Raw genomic sequence first — 12,374 nt, forward strand, 5'->3', positions numbered from 1 at the left:
TTCATTTTCACTTGCAGCCCTTCAGAGGTTATTTGTAGCTAAAGCCAAACTCACATTAAACGTGACTTGGGGCTCTGTACACAGAAAGTGTGTTACGTGGGAGTTCAGGTAACATGGAATGCCCTGTTTCTGTTTAAAGCCACACCCAGTGTTTCTTCGAGATATTTTCTACCAGTTGCTCCTGGATAAGTTTGCTGAGGTGGTTTCCATGGGTTTTAAAGTTTTCTCCCGTTAAGAGTAGAAATAGGAAAAGCAGTGGAAAAATCTCTTCTCATTTTCCAGAACCACTATAGAAAAAAAAAACAATTTAGATGCCAACTGTAACTTTGGGGTAGCATGGCACTGAGACTTGATGCAACTGCCTGAGAACACAGATACTAAAACAAACAAACAAACCACCTAGCAAAACTTGAGCAAAAGAATTTGTGTTTAAAAGTTGTTTTCCAGAATCTTATGCTACTTTGTTGAGTCTGTAGCCATAGTGGAAAGATGTGACTTGTTTTTTGGTTGTGCTGCTTGTCCCCAAGAACAAGGATTTTTTTTTTTCTCTCCTGCTTGTCCTAGGACTTAAGGCTTTGAAAGCTGCTCATTGGTTCCCTGTGCTACTTTGGAGCCAAGATTATGTATCTGTGTCAACCGTTCTTTTTTGGTATGCAGAGAGAATATGTAAATTACTGATAAAGAGCTGTTCTTAATCTTGTCTGGTGATGTTAAGAGTGTTCCTGAAACCTTCATAACTCTTCATTCAAGGATTGTTTCTTATCTTGGAGGCAGGAAATGAAGATGTGATTTGCCCCAGGGTTGCACAGTGCAACAGTGCCAGTGCTGAAAATAGAGGCTATAGCTCTTAGTTCAAAGTGTTGCTCAAAGTACCAGAAAATAGTTACTTTCTGTGTAATTTGCAGGGCAAATATGTTAGTCATTCTCAGCTGATCTTACAATGCTTGATAAGATACAGTCGTCTTGGACACTTTAAGAGATCATACAGAAACTGATAATTTGGTTTTCAAACCAAATGAGCAAGGAAATGAATGAAGTCTTTTATTGCTTGTATGTAAGATGCGCTCTTGTGTTTAAATATTACAGGTGATTTTCTAATGCTGTTGCCCCTTAAGTCACATTTGGTTCTAATGGATTAATTAAGAAAGGCCCATGATTTTCTCTCTAAAATATGAATTATATTTTTTCATGTCTTTGCTATCCAAATGAGTTGGTATTAGAGTATCCCTACATATTGAGATATTTCATATTGCTGATGTGAATGGAGGAGGGGTGCAATTAGCAAGTGACTTCAGATGAAACACTCACATGAACTGGTACGAGGAGGTTCACTGCAATGGGTGATATTTGGAATTTCACAGGACAGGTGAGAAATGTGAAGGTCTGCTAACAAATAATGGCTTTTTTTCTTTATCCATGTAACTGCTACTTTGTGTGCGCTCTGTAGGAGTGGAAGTGTAAATGAGTTGGAGTAAGTCAGAGTTAAATAATTATTTTTCTTTGGATATTAGCTTTTAATAGATTTATGTTTTTATTTCCTAGCAACTTCAGTGTGGAGCTGTTGAATGAGCCTTCCGTAGAAATTCTTATGTAGAGGTTTGTGGAGTTCTGGGTCTGAAACATGGAGCCACAGTGTGACTTAGGTTACTGTTGAATTCTGACCTCTTTTCAGGTTTTTTTTCTAATCAGTTGATCTCTTTTTTGTTGTAGTTTGTAGGCTCTCCAGTGTTAATAGAACTGTTGTTCTGATGCACTCCTGTCTGCCTCTAATGGCACTCACCTACTCTTGCACTCTGTATCTAGAGCTATATACGAAAAAAGCCAGCAAACCTGCATCCATGGAACACTGTTGTGGTTTAACTCTGTGGGCAGCTAAGTATCATGTGACCCAATGGGATGACTGAGAGAACTGAGAAAGGTAAAAAGGTAAAAACTTGAGGGTTGAGATAGTTTAATAAACTGAGAGAGAAATGGGAGAGGAAGGAAAAAATACAAAAGGAAGTGGTGCAAAATGTGATTGCTTGTCACTGGCTGATGCCTAGCTAGCCCTAGAGCAGCAGTAGCTCTCCCCTAATCCAGGCTGTTTGCCCCCAGTTTTATTGCTGAGCACTGTGCCAGGTAGCACACAGTATCGTTTTGGCTGTGTGGTTCAGCTGACCCAGGTTCTGTCCTCTCCCATCTTCTCGTTGGTGGGACAGCTTGAAAAAATGGAAGGTCCTTGTTTCTGTGTAAGCACTGCTCAGCAGCAACAAAAACATCAGTGTGTTATCACCACTAATTTCATCCTAAATCCAAAATAAACACCATACCAGTGACTGTGAAGAAAATTAACTGTCACAGCTAAAAGCCAAAACCACAACAAACACCACATTTCTTATGAGTACCTTTTTGGGAGCTGTAGCAACTTCATTAATCCAAGCTTAAAAAAACTTTTCAGAACTTTGTCTTCTGTGACCCAACTGCAGATGATTCCAGAAACTGTTTCAGTATTGAAATTATCAAATCATTTTTAGGTTTATTTTTATAAGTTGTGTTAAATAAGTTAATCAGCTTCAGATTTTCCTGTCACTCACAAAATTACAAACATTTTGTTAGCAGCAGAAACCTGTGAGTTTGACAGAATTGACAGAATTCTTAGGTAATTTGTGGCTATTTTTCACAAAGCTCTTACATTTTGGATGTATTTCCAGTATATTTGTAAAACTCCTCCAGTTTTTGATTGCCTTGTGGATTTAATGCAGTTTTATCTTATGTGCTAACACTTAGGAGAGCATTGTTAGAGCAGGAAATGTTTTGTTATACAGATTTGTTTATGCAGGATAAACAGCAAGAATCTTTAGTCTTAAAATAGTGAAATATCCATGTTGTTGATGTGTTCTGTGAGCTGAAAACTAAGTTGCTGTCTTCTCTAATCAGGATTTTTTAGATAGGTCTTCCCTATCTTAGCTTTTAATTTTTTACTCAAAATATTGACTCCATGTTGGAAAAAGCATTTCTCATAACTTACTTTGAATCAGTGCTGATATTATAAGTTCAGTGAGTCAAACTTGACTCAGTATCCTATGTTGTTTTTTTTTCCTGGGTGTAATTATTTTACTAGATTGGTTATCTTTCAACTTTAAGATTCTCAAGGTAGGAGAAGTAGGAGTTAAACTCAATGATCCTTATGGGTTTTTGTCCAACTTGGGATATTCTGTGAAGGGTAGCTGTGTGCAGAACACATTTGCATGGTAAGACTCTCACTAAGAATGTTTCCACAGCCTGCCTTGAACAGCTTGACTACCTATTCCCAGCGGATAGAAATTTTCTTGACAACTTTTTCTGACTACTTAATACTTCCAAATCCTCTCCGGAGTGTTTTGATTGCAAGTCTTTAGCCAACGTTTTTTCTTCCCCACAGCTGTTGGCTATGTGATGCCTTACCTCACTTGTTGAGCTACGGTTTCTGCAGTCTTTAATTGTGCTGTGGCTAGATGTTAGCATTTATGAAAGGATAAAATCAATGAGAATGAATTCAACCTATCTTTTTCAGGTGATCAGCTGGGCAGCCAGGACTAGAGTTAGGACCTCTAGGAGTTCAGCTTGCTCTTTGTAATATGGAACCTTCTCATCATTGCAGCAGTTGTCCCAAGATAAAGAAGGCGTCTCAGGAATTTTAGGATATTCTTTTAAGTTGACGATATGAGAAAAGTGTTCATTTTTGCTGTCCGTATCTGACAGTGACACATCTTTTATGTGCTGCTATTATAGATGGTATTTTTCAAGCTATCCTGAAGAGAAAACTAAATCAATTTAAGTTCTGTTTGTCATCAGTCTTACCTTTGCTATGTGAATGTTATACATGCTCTTTTCTTACTTTTCTTAACTGGTAATTCAGCCAAAACTTTTGGAAGGTCTCCATCCAGAAAACAGAACTATTCTTCTAAAAGTGAAAACTCTGTGGAAGAAAGTTTTGAGGATCTGCTCCTGAAGTATAAGCAGATACAGTTGGAGCTTGAGTACATTAATAAGGATGAAAGATTGGCTCTGAGCAACAGGGAAGAAAATGAACAACAAGATGATAGTAAAACAGCGGACACTGAGGACCAAATAACTGTAGAAAATGACAGTATTAAAACAGATGCTATAAAAGAAGTTTCTCCTGAGGAGAAAAATCCGGTTATGGCCTTTCAGGCATTTGAACTGAAACCTCTCAGACAAAAACTGCCCACTCCAGCTGAGAGGAGCAGGTTGAAAAAAGTCAAAGAAGGAACAAAGCAGTCGTCGCAGAAATCTGACGTCACAGAATCCACTCAAGGTAAATACCTGTAAAGTTGTTGTAGCTCACTTGTTTTGTTATAGTTCTTTTTGCATGCCTTAATTTATCATATTTGTTAAGTGTTCGAAAGTATTGTACTAAATAATGTAATTGAAACTAGGATTTTAGTTTAAAGTGATACAGTAAATCTTGCTGTATTGGCTTCCTCTTCTATGTAATTCACCAAAACTGCTTGGAAGCATGGTTGTGGTGTGTTTTGTTTATTTTTTTTTTTTTGACAGATGAAGACTTTCTTGTAAAGATCCTTGAAATTACTTTTAAGATGAGCAAACTGAGGTAGTTAGCTTAAATTTCTTAATTTGAGCCTCCAGCTGGTTCTGCTACATGATGTTTAATGTGTTGGAGGATGTGCTGAAAGACGTCACTTGTCATCTTATGGTAGCTAATTTGTCAGTGTGCATAAACTATCAATTTGAGTGGGAAGAGACAAATTGCTAAATGAATGGATTAAGGATACTGTGAGGGTTTTGTAGGAACATGAAGAAGGGTGGGACTAGAACACTCAAAGTCAGAATGATCAATTCATATTGCAGAATCACAGAACTGTAGGGGTTGGAAGGGACCTCCAGAGATCATGGAGTCCCCCCTGCCAAAGCAGGTTCCCTACAGCAGGTCGCACAGGTAGGCATCCAGGCAGGTCTTGAACATCTCCAGAGAAGGAGACTCCACCACCTCCCTGGGCAGCCTGTTCCAGTGCTCCGTCACCTCACTGTAAAGAAGTTCTTGCACACATTTGTGCAGAACTTCCTGTGCTGCAGTTTCCGTTTCCCCTTGTCCTCCATTCACCACTGAACAGAGTCCGGCCTCACCATTCTGCCCCCCACACCTTAGATACTTATAGACCTGGATCAGGTCCCCTCTCAGTCTTCTTTTCTCGAGGCTGAACAGACCCAGTTCACTCAGCCTTTCCTCATAGGAGAGATGCTCCAGGCCCTTCACCATCTTCGTGGCCCTCCGCTGGACTCTTTCCAAGAGATCCCTGTCTTTTTTGTACTGGGAATTCATGTGCGACTTCAGTATCAGAATTTAGAAGAGAGATATTTTTAAAAATTCAGTAAAGAGCTAGAGAAAACTGATAATTATTAGATAAACCTTCCTAGATATTTTTCCCCTTGTTTTTTTTTCCCATTAATTAAACAAAAATTCAGATATTCTTTAAGAAGGAACATAATTTTTAATGGGAGATGTGGGGGAGCATAGGCAGCCAATTTTGGCCATACGAAGAGGGAAAACAGTAACTTGCAGGAGGAAGTTGCAAGGCAGGAATAAAAGACTATTTCAAAAGCAAGAGAGTCTGCAAGAAAATCTGCCTTCAAAGTTCAAAAGCAGTGAGAATGAAAGTACCTGGTCATATGATAGGGGAAATATATGTTGTAATAGGTGTACTAAGAACATCTGGATTTTTGCAAACTGCTCAGTTAAATGTATGACAAAGATGATCTGAAAGCAGGCAGAATGCACAAGATGGAGGCCTTTATGGCGATGTAATACATGTTTCCAGAGTAGGAAAGATCTGGATTTTAATTATTGCAAATTAATGAGTATCAAGTAAATGCATGCTACTTAATTATGCATATACTAAGACATCAGCAACATTTTTTTTTTTTTTTTTAACAAACTGGTTTCTTGGGTGTCCTGACCTTCCAGAGTTGAAGAATTTGTCTTAAAGCTGAGTAAAGCTTATGTATTCTAGAATTGAATCTGTAGTTCAAGTCCACTGCACTCACAGAGGCTTTACAGTGTTATTCCTTCCTCTCCTCTTGCTTCTCATTAGTTTGTTTTGCCTGTGTCTTCGTCTTCTAGTTTACATACCATGTCCTTATCTGCATCTCCTCGCTTCCATCCTGTGGACTGAGTGACGGAGAACTTTGCTTAATGTAGTAACTTCTTTGTTTTATCTTTTTAGAATGCAGATGGGCATTAAATAATTATTTTTCTCCCTCATGTGTGTTATTAAAAAAACAACAACAACATGCATATCCAAATACTTGCTGTGCACTGTTTTTATTTAGGTATAAGCTCTTAGTATATTTTAAGCAACCTCTTTGTGACTTTTCATAAAATACTGAGAAGAAAGCAAGCTGTGCTGACTGCAGTCTTTCCACTGATGTAACTTTCTTGGAGAGGAATCTCTCTGAAGAAAGGCTGATACAGGAGAGGGTTGCAAAGCTTCTATTTGTTCATAATTGTATATATTTTCCATTATAATTTTACAATACAATGTTAAATATACTATTGATTGATATATAATAACACTATTGTGTCAATCAGGATTGGTTAGATTTATTAAATGATATAACACTCTGTATGCTGTACGTAAATATGTAAAACATAATAAACAGATTCATGGCTTTCGGGCAATCTAAAATTGATTTGCCAATGTATTTATGGGAAAAGCATTACTATTTGCTTTTCACTTTCATAGGATAACTGTATATTTTGTGTGAGATGAACCGAGTACATTCTTACTGCAGCATTGAGCCTTTATTTCCCTCTGCAAACAACTGACCCGTTACTCAAAATATCTGCCAGTGGGATCTGAGATGCTCAGAGCAGTAACTGATGCAAGATGCTGGCTAAAGTGGATGGCGAGAAGCCTTGTTCTCGTCTTGTTTCTTGATCTGTTCTGCTCTGCTTGGGGAAGTAGAGCCAGAGGATTATTTGAAGAGTCAAATCTTGCCTTAGGTTTATCCCTTCTTGATGATGCAGATTTCATCAGATATGCCATTAATGGTTTTTAATGGTACATATAACTTAAAATTGTAATTCTGGTAGTGTACCATTGATATCTTTGTATAGATTCTTTTCTGTATTTAATTCTAATATAGTTCTGTTGTTGCATGAGAAACAACTTGCTCAAAACCATTCTCTTTTGAAAGGTGCAGAAGACAAAGAACAAACGTCAACGCGGAAGCCTAGCAGTTCAGATGTAATCTCTGAAAAGGTAAGAAAGTAGTCCCCAATAAGAAATACCATAAAGCAATGATACCTTACTTACAATTTTTTTCCAAACTGTGGTTCAGGAACATTTCAGTGATAGAAGTGGTTGTTTCTACAGGAACAGCTCTTCACCATTAGAGCATTATTTTAATCTTCTTATAAGAAATGTAGGGACAAACTTTAAAAGACTTTCCAAAAATATTCACTTAGTAAATGACTTATTAAATGATACTTCTTGACTTTGTCTCATCTTTTTTTTTTTTTTTTTTTTTTCCTCTCAAGAAACTGCTTGATGAGGAGGAGGAGATGTCTGAATTGCAGCTTAGGCTTCTTGCGCTTCAGTCTGCTAGTAAAAAATGGCAACAAAAAGAGCAACAGGTGATGAAGGAAAGCAAGGAAAAATTAACAAAAACGAAAACTGTAACACAGAAGGTCAAAGCCAGTGCAAAAGCACATTCAACAAAAAAGACAAGTTCTACAGGTAATAAGTTAACGTTACTGAAATTGGAAACTACAACGGATGCTCTGAAAAAAGACATAGTATGTTTTGTGAAACAGTGAATTATGAGCCATTAATCCTTCTGGAATGGTCTTCATCTACTAAGAGATCCTGAAGATTCTAGGAATTGGGAAACTATTTAGTTAAAGTAGAGTTAATCACTTATCTTTTTATTTAAAGGCAAGCAAACTTTGAGGAAACAACAGACGAAGACATCAAAGAAGATACAGCAACAAAAGGAACAAGATAGGCGTCAGAAAGAGGAAGACCAGAGGAAACAAGAAGAGGAGGAGGAGAGAAGAAAGAGAGAAGAAGAAATCAGAAAAATTAGGGACCTCTCAAATCAAGAGGAGCAGTACAATCGGTTTATGAAGCTAGTTGGAGGAAAAAGGAGATCAAGAAGCAGGGTAATGAATTTGTAGTGTCACGTGTCGTGGTTTGTTTGGGATTCAAGACTGATTCCTGTCTTTATGCTCTTCCTGATTTCACTCTCACTAACCCTTCCTGATTCCCCTTAAAACTCAAAGTACATGGGTCACTCTGGTAGCGCTGCCTCTTGTTTCTTTCTATGGAAACTACAGCAGATGCAAAGAGCACAATAGCCCTGTTAGAGCAAATTCTCAGTTACAAAATGCTTTCTCAATATAGTCACCACCATAAGTGATGAACAAGAGCCTTTCTGCTGCGTTCATTGAAATCTGCACCAGCAGATGCCCTACTGTTGCCACTGCTGAAATGCACCACCCACTGCCTCGTGCTCACAAACATTGAGCCCATAAATGTTGAGCACGTGGTGATGAATGTCAGTGGGTCCTGTTTTTCTGCATGGAGGAATTCAGTGATACATCTTTGTTGTGTATGCAGTTCCATGTCAGATGCCATTGTGACAGACTGCCCCTCTGTTGCATGGCAACAAAATGTGACAGGATATTGGTGGGAGGATTCAACCTGTACTGCCATACCACCAACGTGCACCTCTGACATTGTGGTTCAACAGAATAAAATAGGAGGCATTACTTTTGGAGCCAACCACTTATTCCAATGGTTACAAAGCTTTAATGCCTTTCTAGATAGATACTGCCTTTGGTTTTAGTAAGATGAGTTTTGTATGAGTTGTAGACGTGCAGCAAGTTAATGATAAAATATTTTCCTCCTAGAGATGTTTAGCTGAACTTTTTTTTTTTACTTTCTTTGCTTAGATTGCACTTCTGTCTCCACACTTGTAATTTATTTGTCTACAACCTCAGTGACTTACTGCTTTCAAAATGTCATCCAAGCTTTAATTTCTTGGTAGTATTTTTTTAATCTGTCAAGATACTAAATATGCCCAAACACCAAAAAAAAAATTACTTCAAACCTCACTACAGGATGACAGAGTTGTGTCAGCTTTCTGAAGGGCTAGAATTACTGCAGTGTGGTCTTGCTGCACTTCTAGGATGTTTTTCTTCCTTTCTTGCAACTAGTGAAATGCACTTGAATCATCACATTCTGCCTTTAAATCGTAGGTACATTGCAGAGAAAACAAAAAGGCAGTATTTCTTCAGTGTTGGTTCTTTCATCATAGAAACTGCTTACAGCAGCTGCATCTGTATCAAGTGGTTTGTGCTACTGGTGCTGTAATTCCATTTTGCAGTAGAGCTAGGGGAATTGTGACTCCCTGTTTGAAGTAATTTTATTCAAGACTCCCATGAGATGATGGGGAAATTGAGACTTGAAGTGTTTAAACATTCTAAAAGCTACCAACAGATGTACTGTATGCCTCTTAAGGATGCAAAATGAGGAGTCTTATGAAGTAACGTTTACCTGTTCTGTGTCTTTTCATTTCTGAATATTAATTCCTACTCTGAATTACTTCAAGTTAAATTTAAGTCTCTTGGCATTATGTAGTGTGATATGTGTCTCATGTGGGACAAATGAAGGATTTGTGTCCTGAAACAGCAGTCTTACAACAACTGGAAAGTGTTTCAACTAAACGCACAAATTCAGCCTTGTTGAAGATTATCTATGCACAATTTTGAGTTCTTTCTAATAAAAAATAGTTTAAATGGTCTTGTTAGTTGCCATGGCATATTTAACAGGAATGATCAAGAGTTTATTTCCTTTCCAGTGTTTAAGAAACATGTAACCTTGGCAATTTACCAGATAAATGACTTGATAAATATTTAAAAATTGCTTGAGTATATAAGCTCGGTAGGCTTTCCTCCTTTCCCCCTCCAAACTTCTAAGAACTCTTTTAAAAACTGTTTGAAGTCACTACCTGCAGTAAATTTGATTGAAACTTAGTATTCAATTTAAAAGCTTTTGCTGAGTAAATTGTATTTATAAAGTAATTAGAAGATTGTTACAGGGCCTGTCTATAAAATCTTCAATAAATAGGTTTGCTCTGAAATAATAGTGTAAGAATAGCTAAATAAAATACTCTCGTTGCTTTCAGTCTTCAGATACAGACTTGAGATGGTCTTTGGATAAACAGCCTACGGACAGTGCAGGAGGCATATATCAGTATGATAATTACGATGAAGTTGCCATGGATACAGATAGTGAAACTAACTCTCCAGGTAAGACTTCCTGTTATTTATAAGATGACTGATTAAAAGGTAGGAAATGAGCAGTTATTTTGAAATATGATCTACTAGCTTACATTAAAAAAAAAAAAAAAAAAGAGTACTAACTAACATGCTAATACTGACTGTTATTTCCTTTCTATCTCTGCTGTAGTGATGATTTGAAGGTGCCCAGGGTTCTCATGGTAGTACTGTGGAATCTTTATTATTGGGTTTTTTTTTTTTTTTTTTTTTTTTTTTTACATTCCAAAGCGGTTGTATAGAAATCTGCGGCCCGTGGGTGTTTTCTGCAAAACTGCAGCTTACCCAGACAAGAGCCTGGGGTCAGTATTAGTGTTAAACGAAACATGAATTAGCAGTACATCTTTGTGAGATAGAGGTCAGCTGCAGCCTGGGTTTGAGCACTGAGGCTATAATGGCTGAACAGAGTGGTCGAGGGTTGAGGGAAGTGCTTATTCCCCTCTCAATTTAGGAGGCTGATTTGTCTTTAGTTTTCAACTACATGAAAGATAATGTATTGGAATGAGTCTAGCAGAGGACCTCTAAGTTTTTTGGGAACTGAGGTGTGTGATTTATGAAAAGAGAACACAAGAGCTGAGACTGTTAAGAAGGCTGAGGCAAGTCTTTATTGCTGTCTTCAGCTACTTCATGGCAGTTATAAAGAAGATAGAGCCTACTCTTCTGTGGACTGGGCAACAGAAGGATAAGGGAAAGTGCTTAAATTGTTACGGAAGAAATTTTACCTGTAAGGGCAAATCTTCACAGAGAACAAGTGGATACTAAAACAGATTGCCTCAAAATGTGAGAATTCAGCCCTTTAATGATACTCGTAACTTGACTGGATGCATCACTTAGCAAACTTTAGCACTGTATTGACCCCCTGTGTTAAGGCAAATGACTTCAAGGATTTCTTCGAACCTAAAATATTTAATGACTCTGAGATGCTTTTAAGCATTCAGACTTTCTTGTTCCATGTGAAAATGCTGAAGAAGGTGTAGTGTTGCAAGCGCTCCATTAATCAAAATACTGCATTAGTAATTTTTATTCTTCTGCTTTTCATCTATTCTTTATTTTCCCTTATTTTTTTCCTGTTTTTCTTAATCTACATTATACATTAATTTGCTAAAACAGTGCTCTGCTACATAATCAAGCAATGTATCAAGCATCTCACACTCTAATGTTGTTTCTGAATTCAGTGTGAGCTGTACATTTGGTCTGCCTCAGTCCTTATTTGTACTGTAGTTTTGGTGTGCAGTAGCCAGGAGTCGCAGAATCACAGTCACTCTACTGAGATTTGTAGTTTAAGAATGCAGATTCTGACATACTAAATAAAATATGACTTGGGATGATTTATCCCTTATTACCTCAGCAGTACTGTTTGGGAGTGCTTGCATTTTGTATGTAACTTTTTTTGTGCATCTGTGACTTACTTGCACTGTCTATGTTTCAGGCTGATAAACAAAGTGCTGATTAATTAAAAGGAAATAATGGGCTGCTGCTGTTTTAGTAGAAGCATGAGTTTAGTATTTCTTTAGTATTTCACTGAGTTGCTTCTTTTTATTACAGCTTCCTCTCCAGCACAGCCTCCTTACTTTGAGTGTCCAGTAGGATATTATCCACCTCCAACAATACCACCAATTTCCTTGCCACTGCCACCTCCAATTCCAGTAAGTAACCTTGAAAGAAGTGTTTCTGAAATTATTCTCGTTTTCTCTTATTTCTAATGCTAGGGTTTTATCAAACATACGTGTAGTCCTGAATTGTTTGATTACTTGATTTGATTATCCAATATTCTTTTTGAATGATAGTTTCTGTTCAGTTGAAGTTTAATGTATTGAATAAAATTTTTTTCTTGACTGTTAGTGGTGCTACGTGGTTTCTTAGCAAAGAAGTTTGTTACCTAGGGGGGAAAAGAAAGCCCTGTAGTTTGTCACAGTCCTTTCACACTTTGATGGAAACAGTCAAAAGGCACAGTCTTTGTATCACAGAGTACCCATGGAAGTGAAAGTAGTTCCCCACCTCTTTTCCTCAGTGAGTGTTTTTTATTCTTACT

The 12,374-nt window shown here is 37.5% G+C and overlaps 1 protein-coding gene across 2 annotated transcripts in view; it reads left to right on the top strand.

The window, feature by feature from the left end:
• Window positions 1-12,374, top strand: part of ZFC3H1 (zinc finger C3H1-type containing) — a 38,335-nt gene that overhangs the window by 1,088 nt on the left and 24,873 nt on the right. For both annotated transcript variants that reach the window (XM_052668996.1, XM_052668995.1), the window contains exons 2-7: window positions 3,878-4,297; window positions 7,198-7,262; window positions 7,541-7,739; window positions 7,938-8,164; window positions 10,192-10,315; window positions 11,888-11,988. In XM_052668996.1, the coding sequence (XP_052524956.1) occupies window positions 3,878-4,297; window positions 7,198-7,262; window positions 7,541-7,739; window positions 7,938-8,164; window positions 10,192-10,315; window positions 11,888-11,988 (1,136 nt within the window). The remainder of the gene's footprint in view (window positions 1-3,877; window positions 4,298-7,197; window positions 7,263-7,540; window positions 7,740-7,937; window positions 8,165-10,191; window positions 10,316-11,887; window positions 11,989-12,374) is intronic.

Source organism: Tympanuchus pallidicinctus, unplaced genomic scaffold, assembly GCF_026119805.1.
Source record: "Tympanuchus pallidicinctus isolate F22 unplaced genomic scaffold, pur_lepc_1.0 scaffold8, whole genome shotgun sequence".
In the NCBI taxonomy this organism is placed as follows: domain Eukaryota; kingdom Metazoa; phylum Chordata; class Aves; order Galliformes; family Phasianidae; genus Tympanuchus; species Tympanuchus pallidicinctus.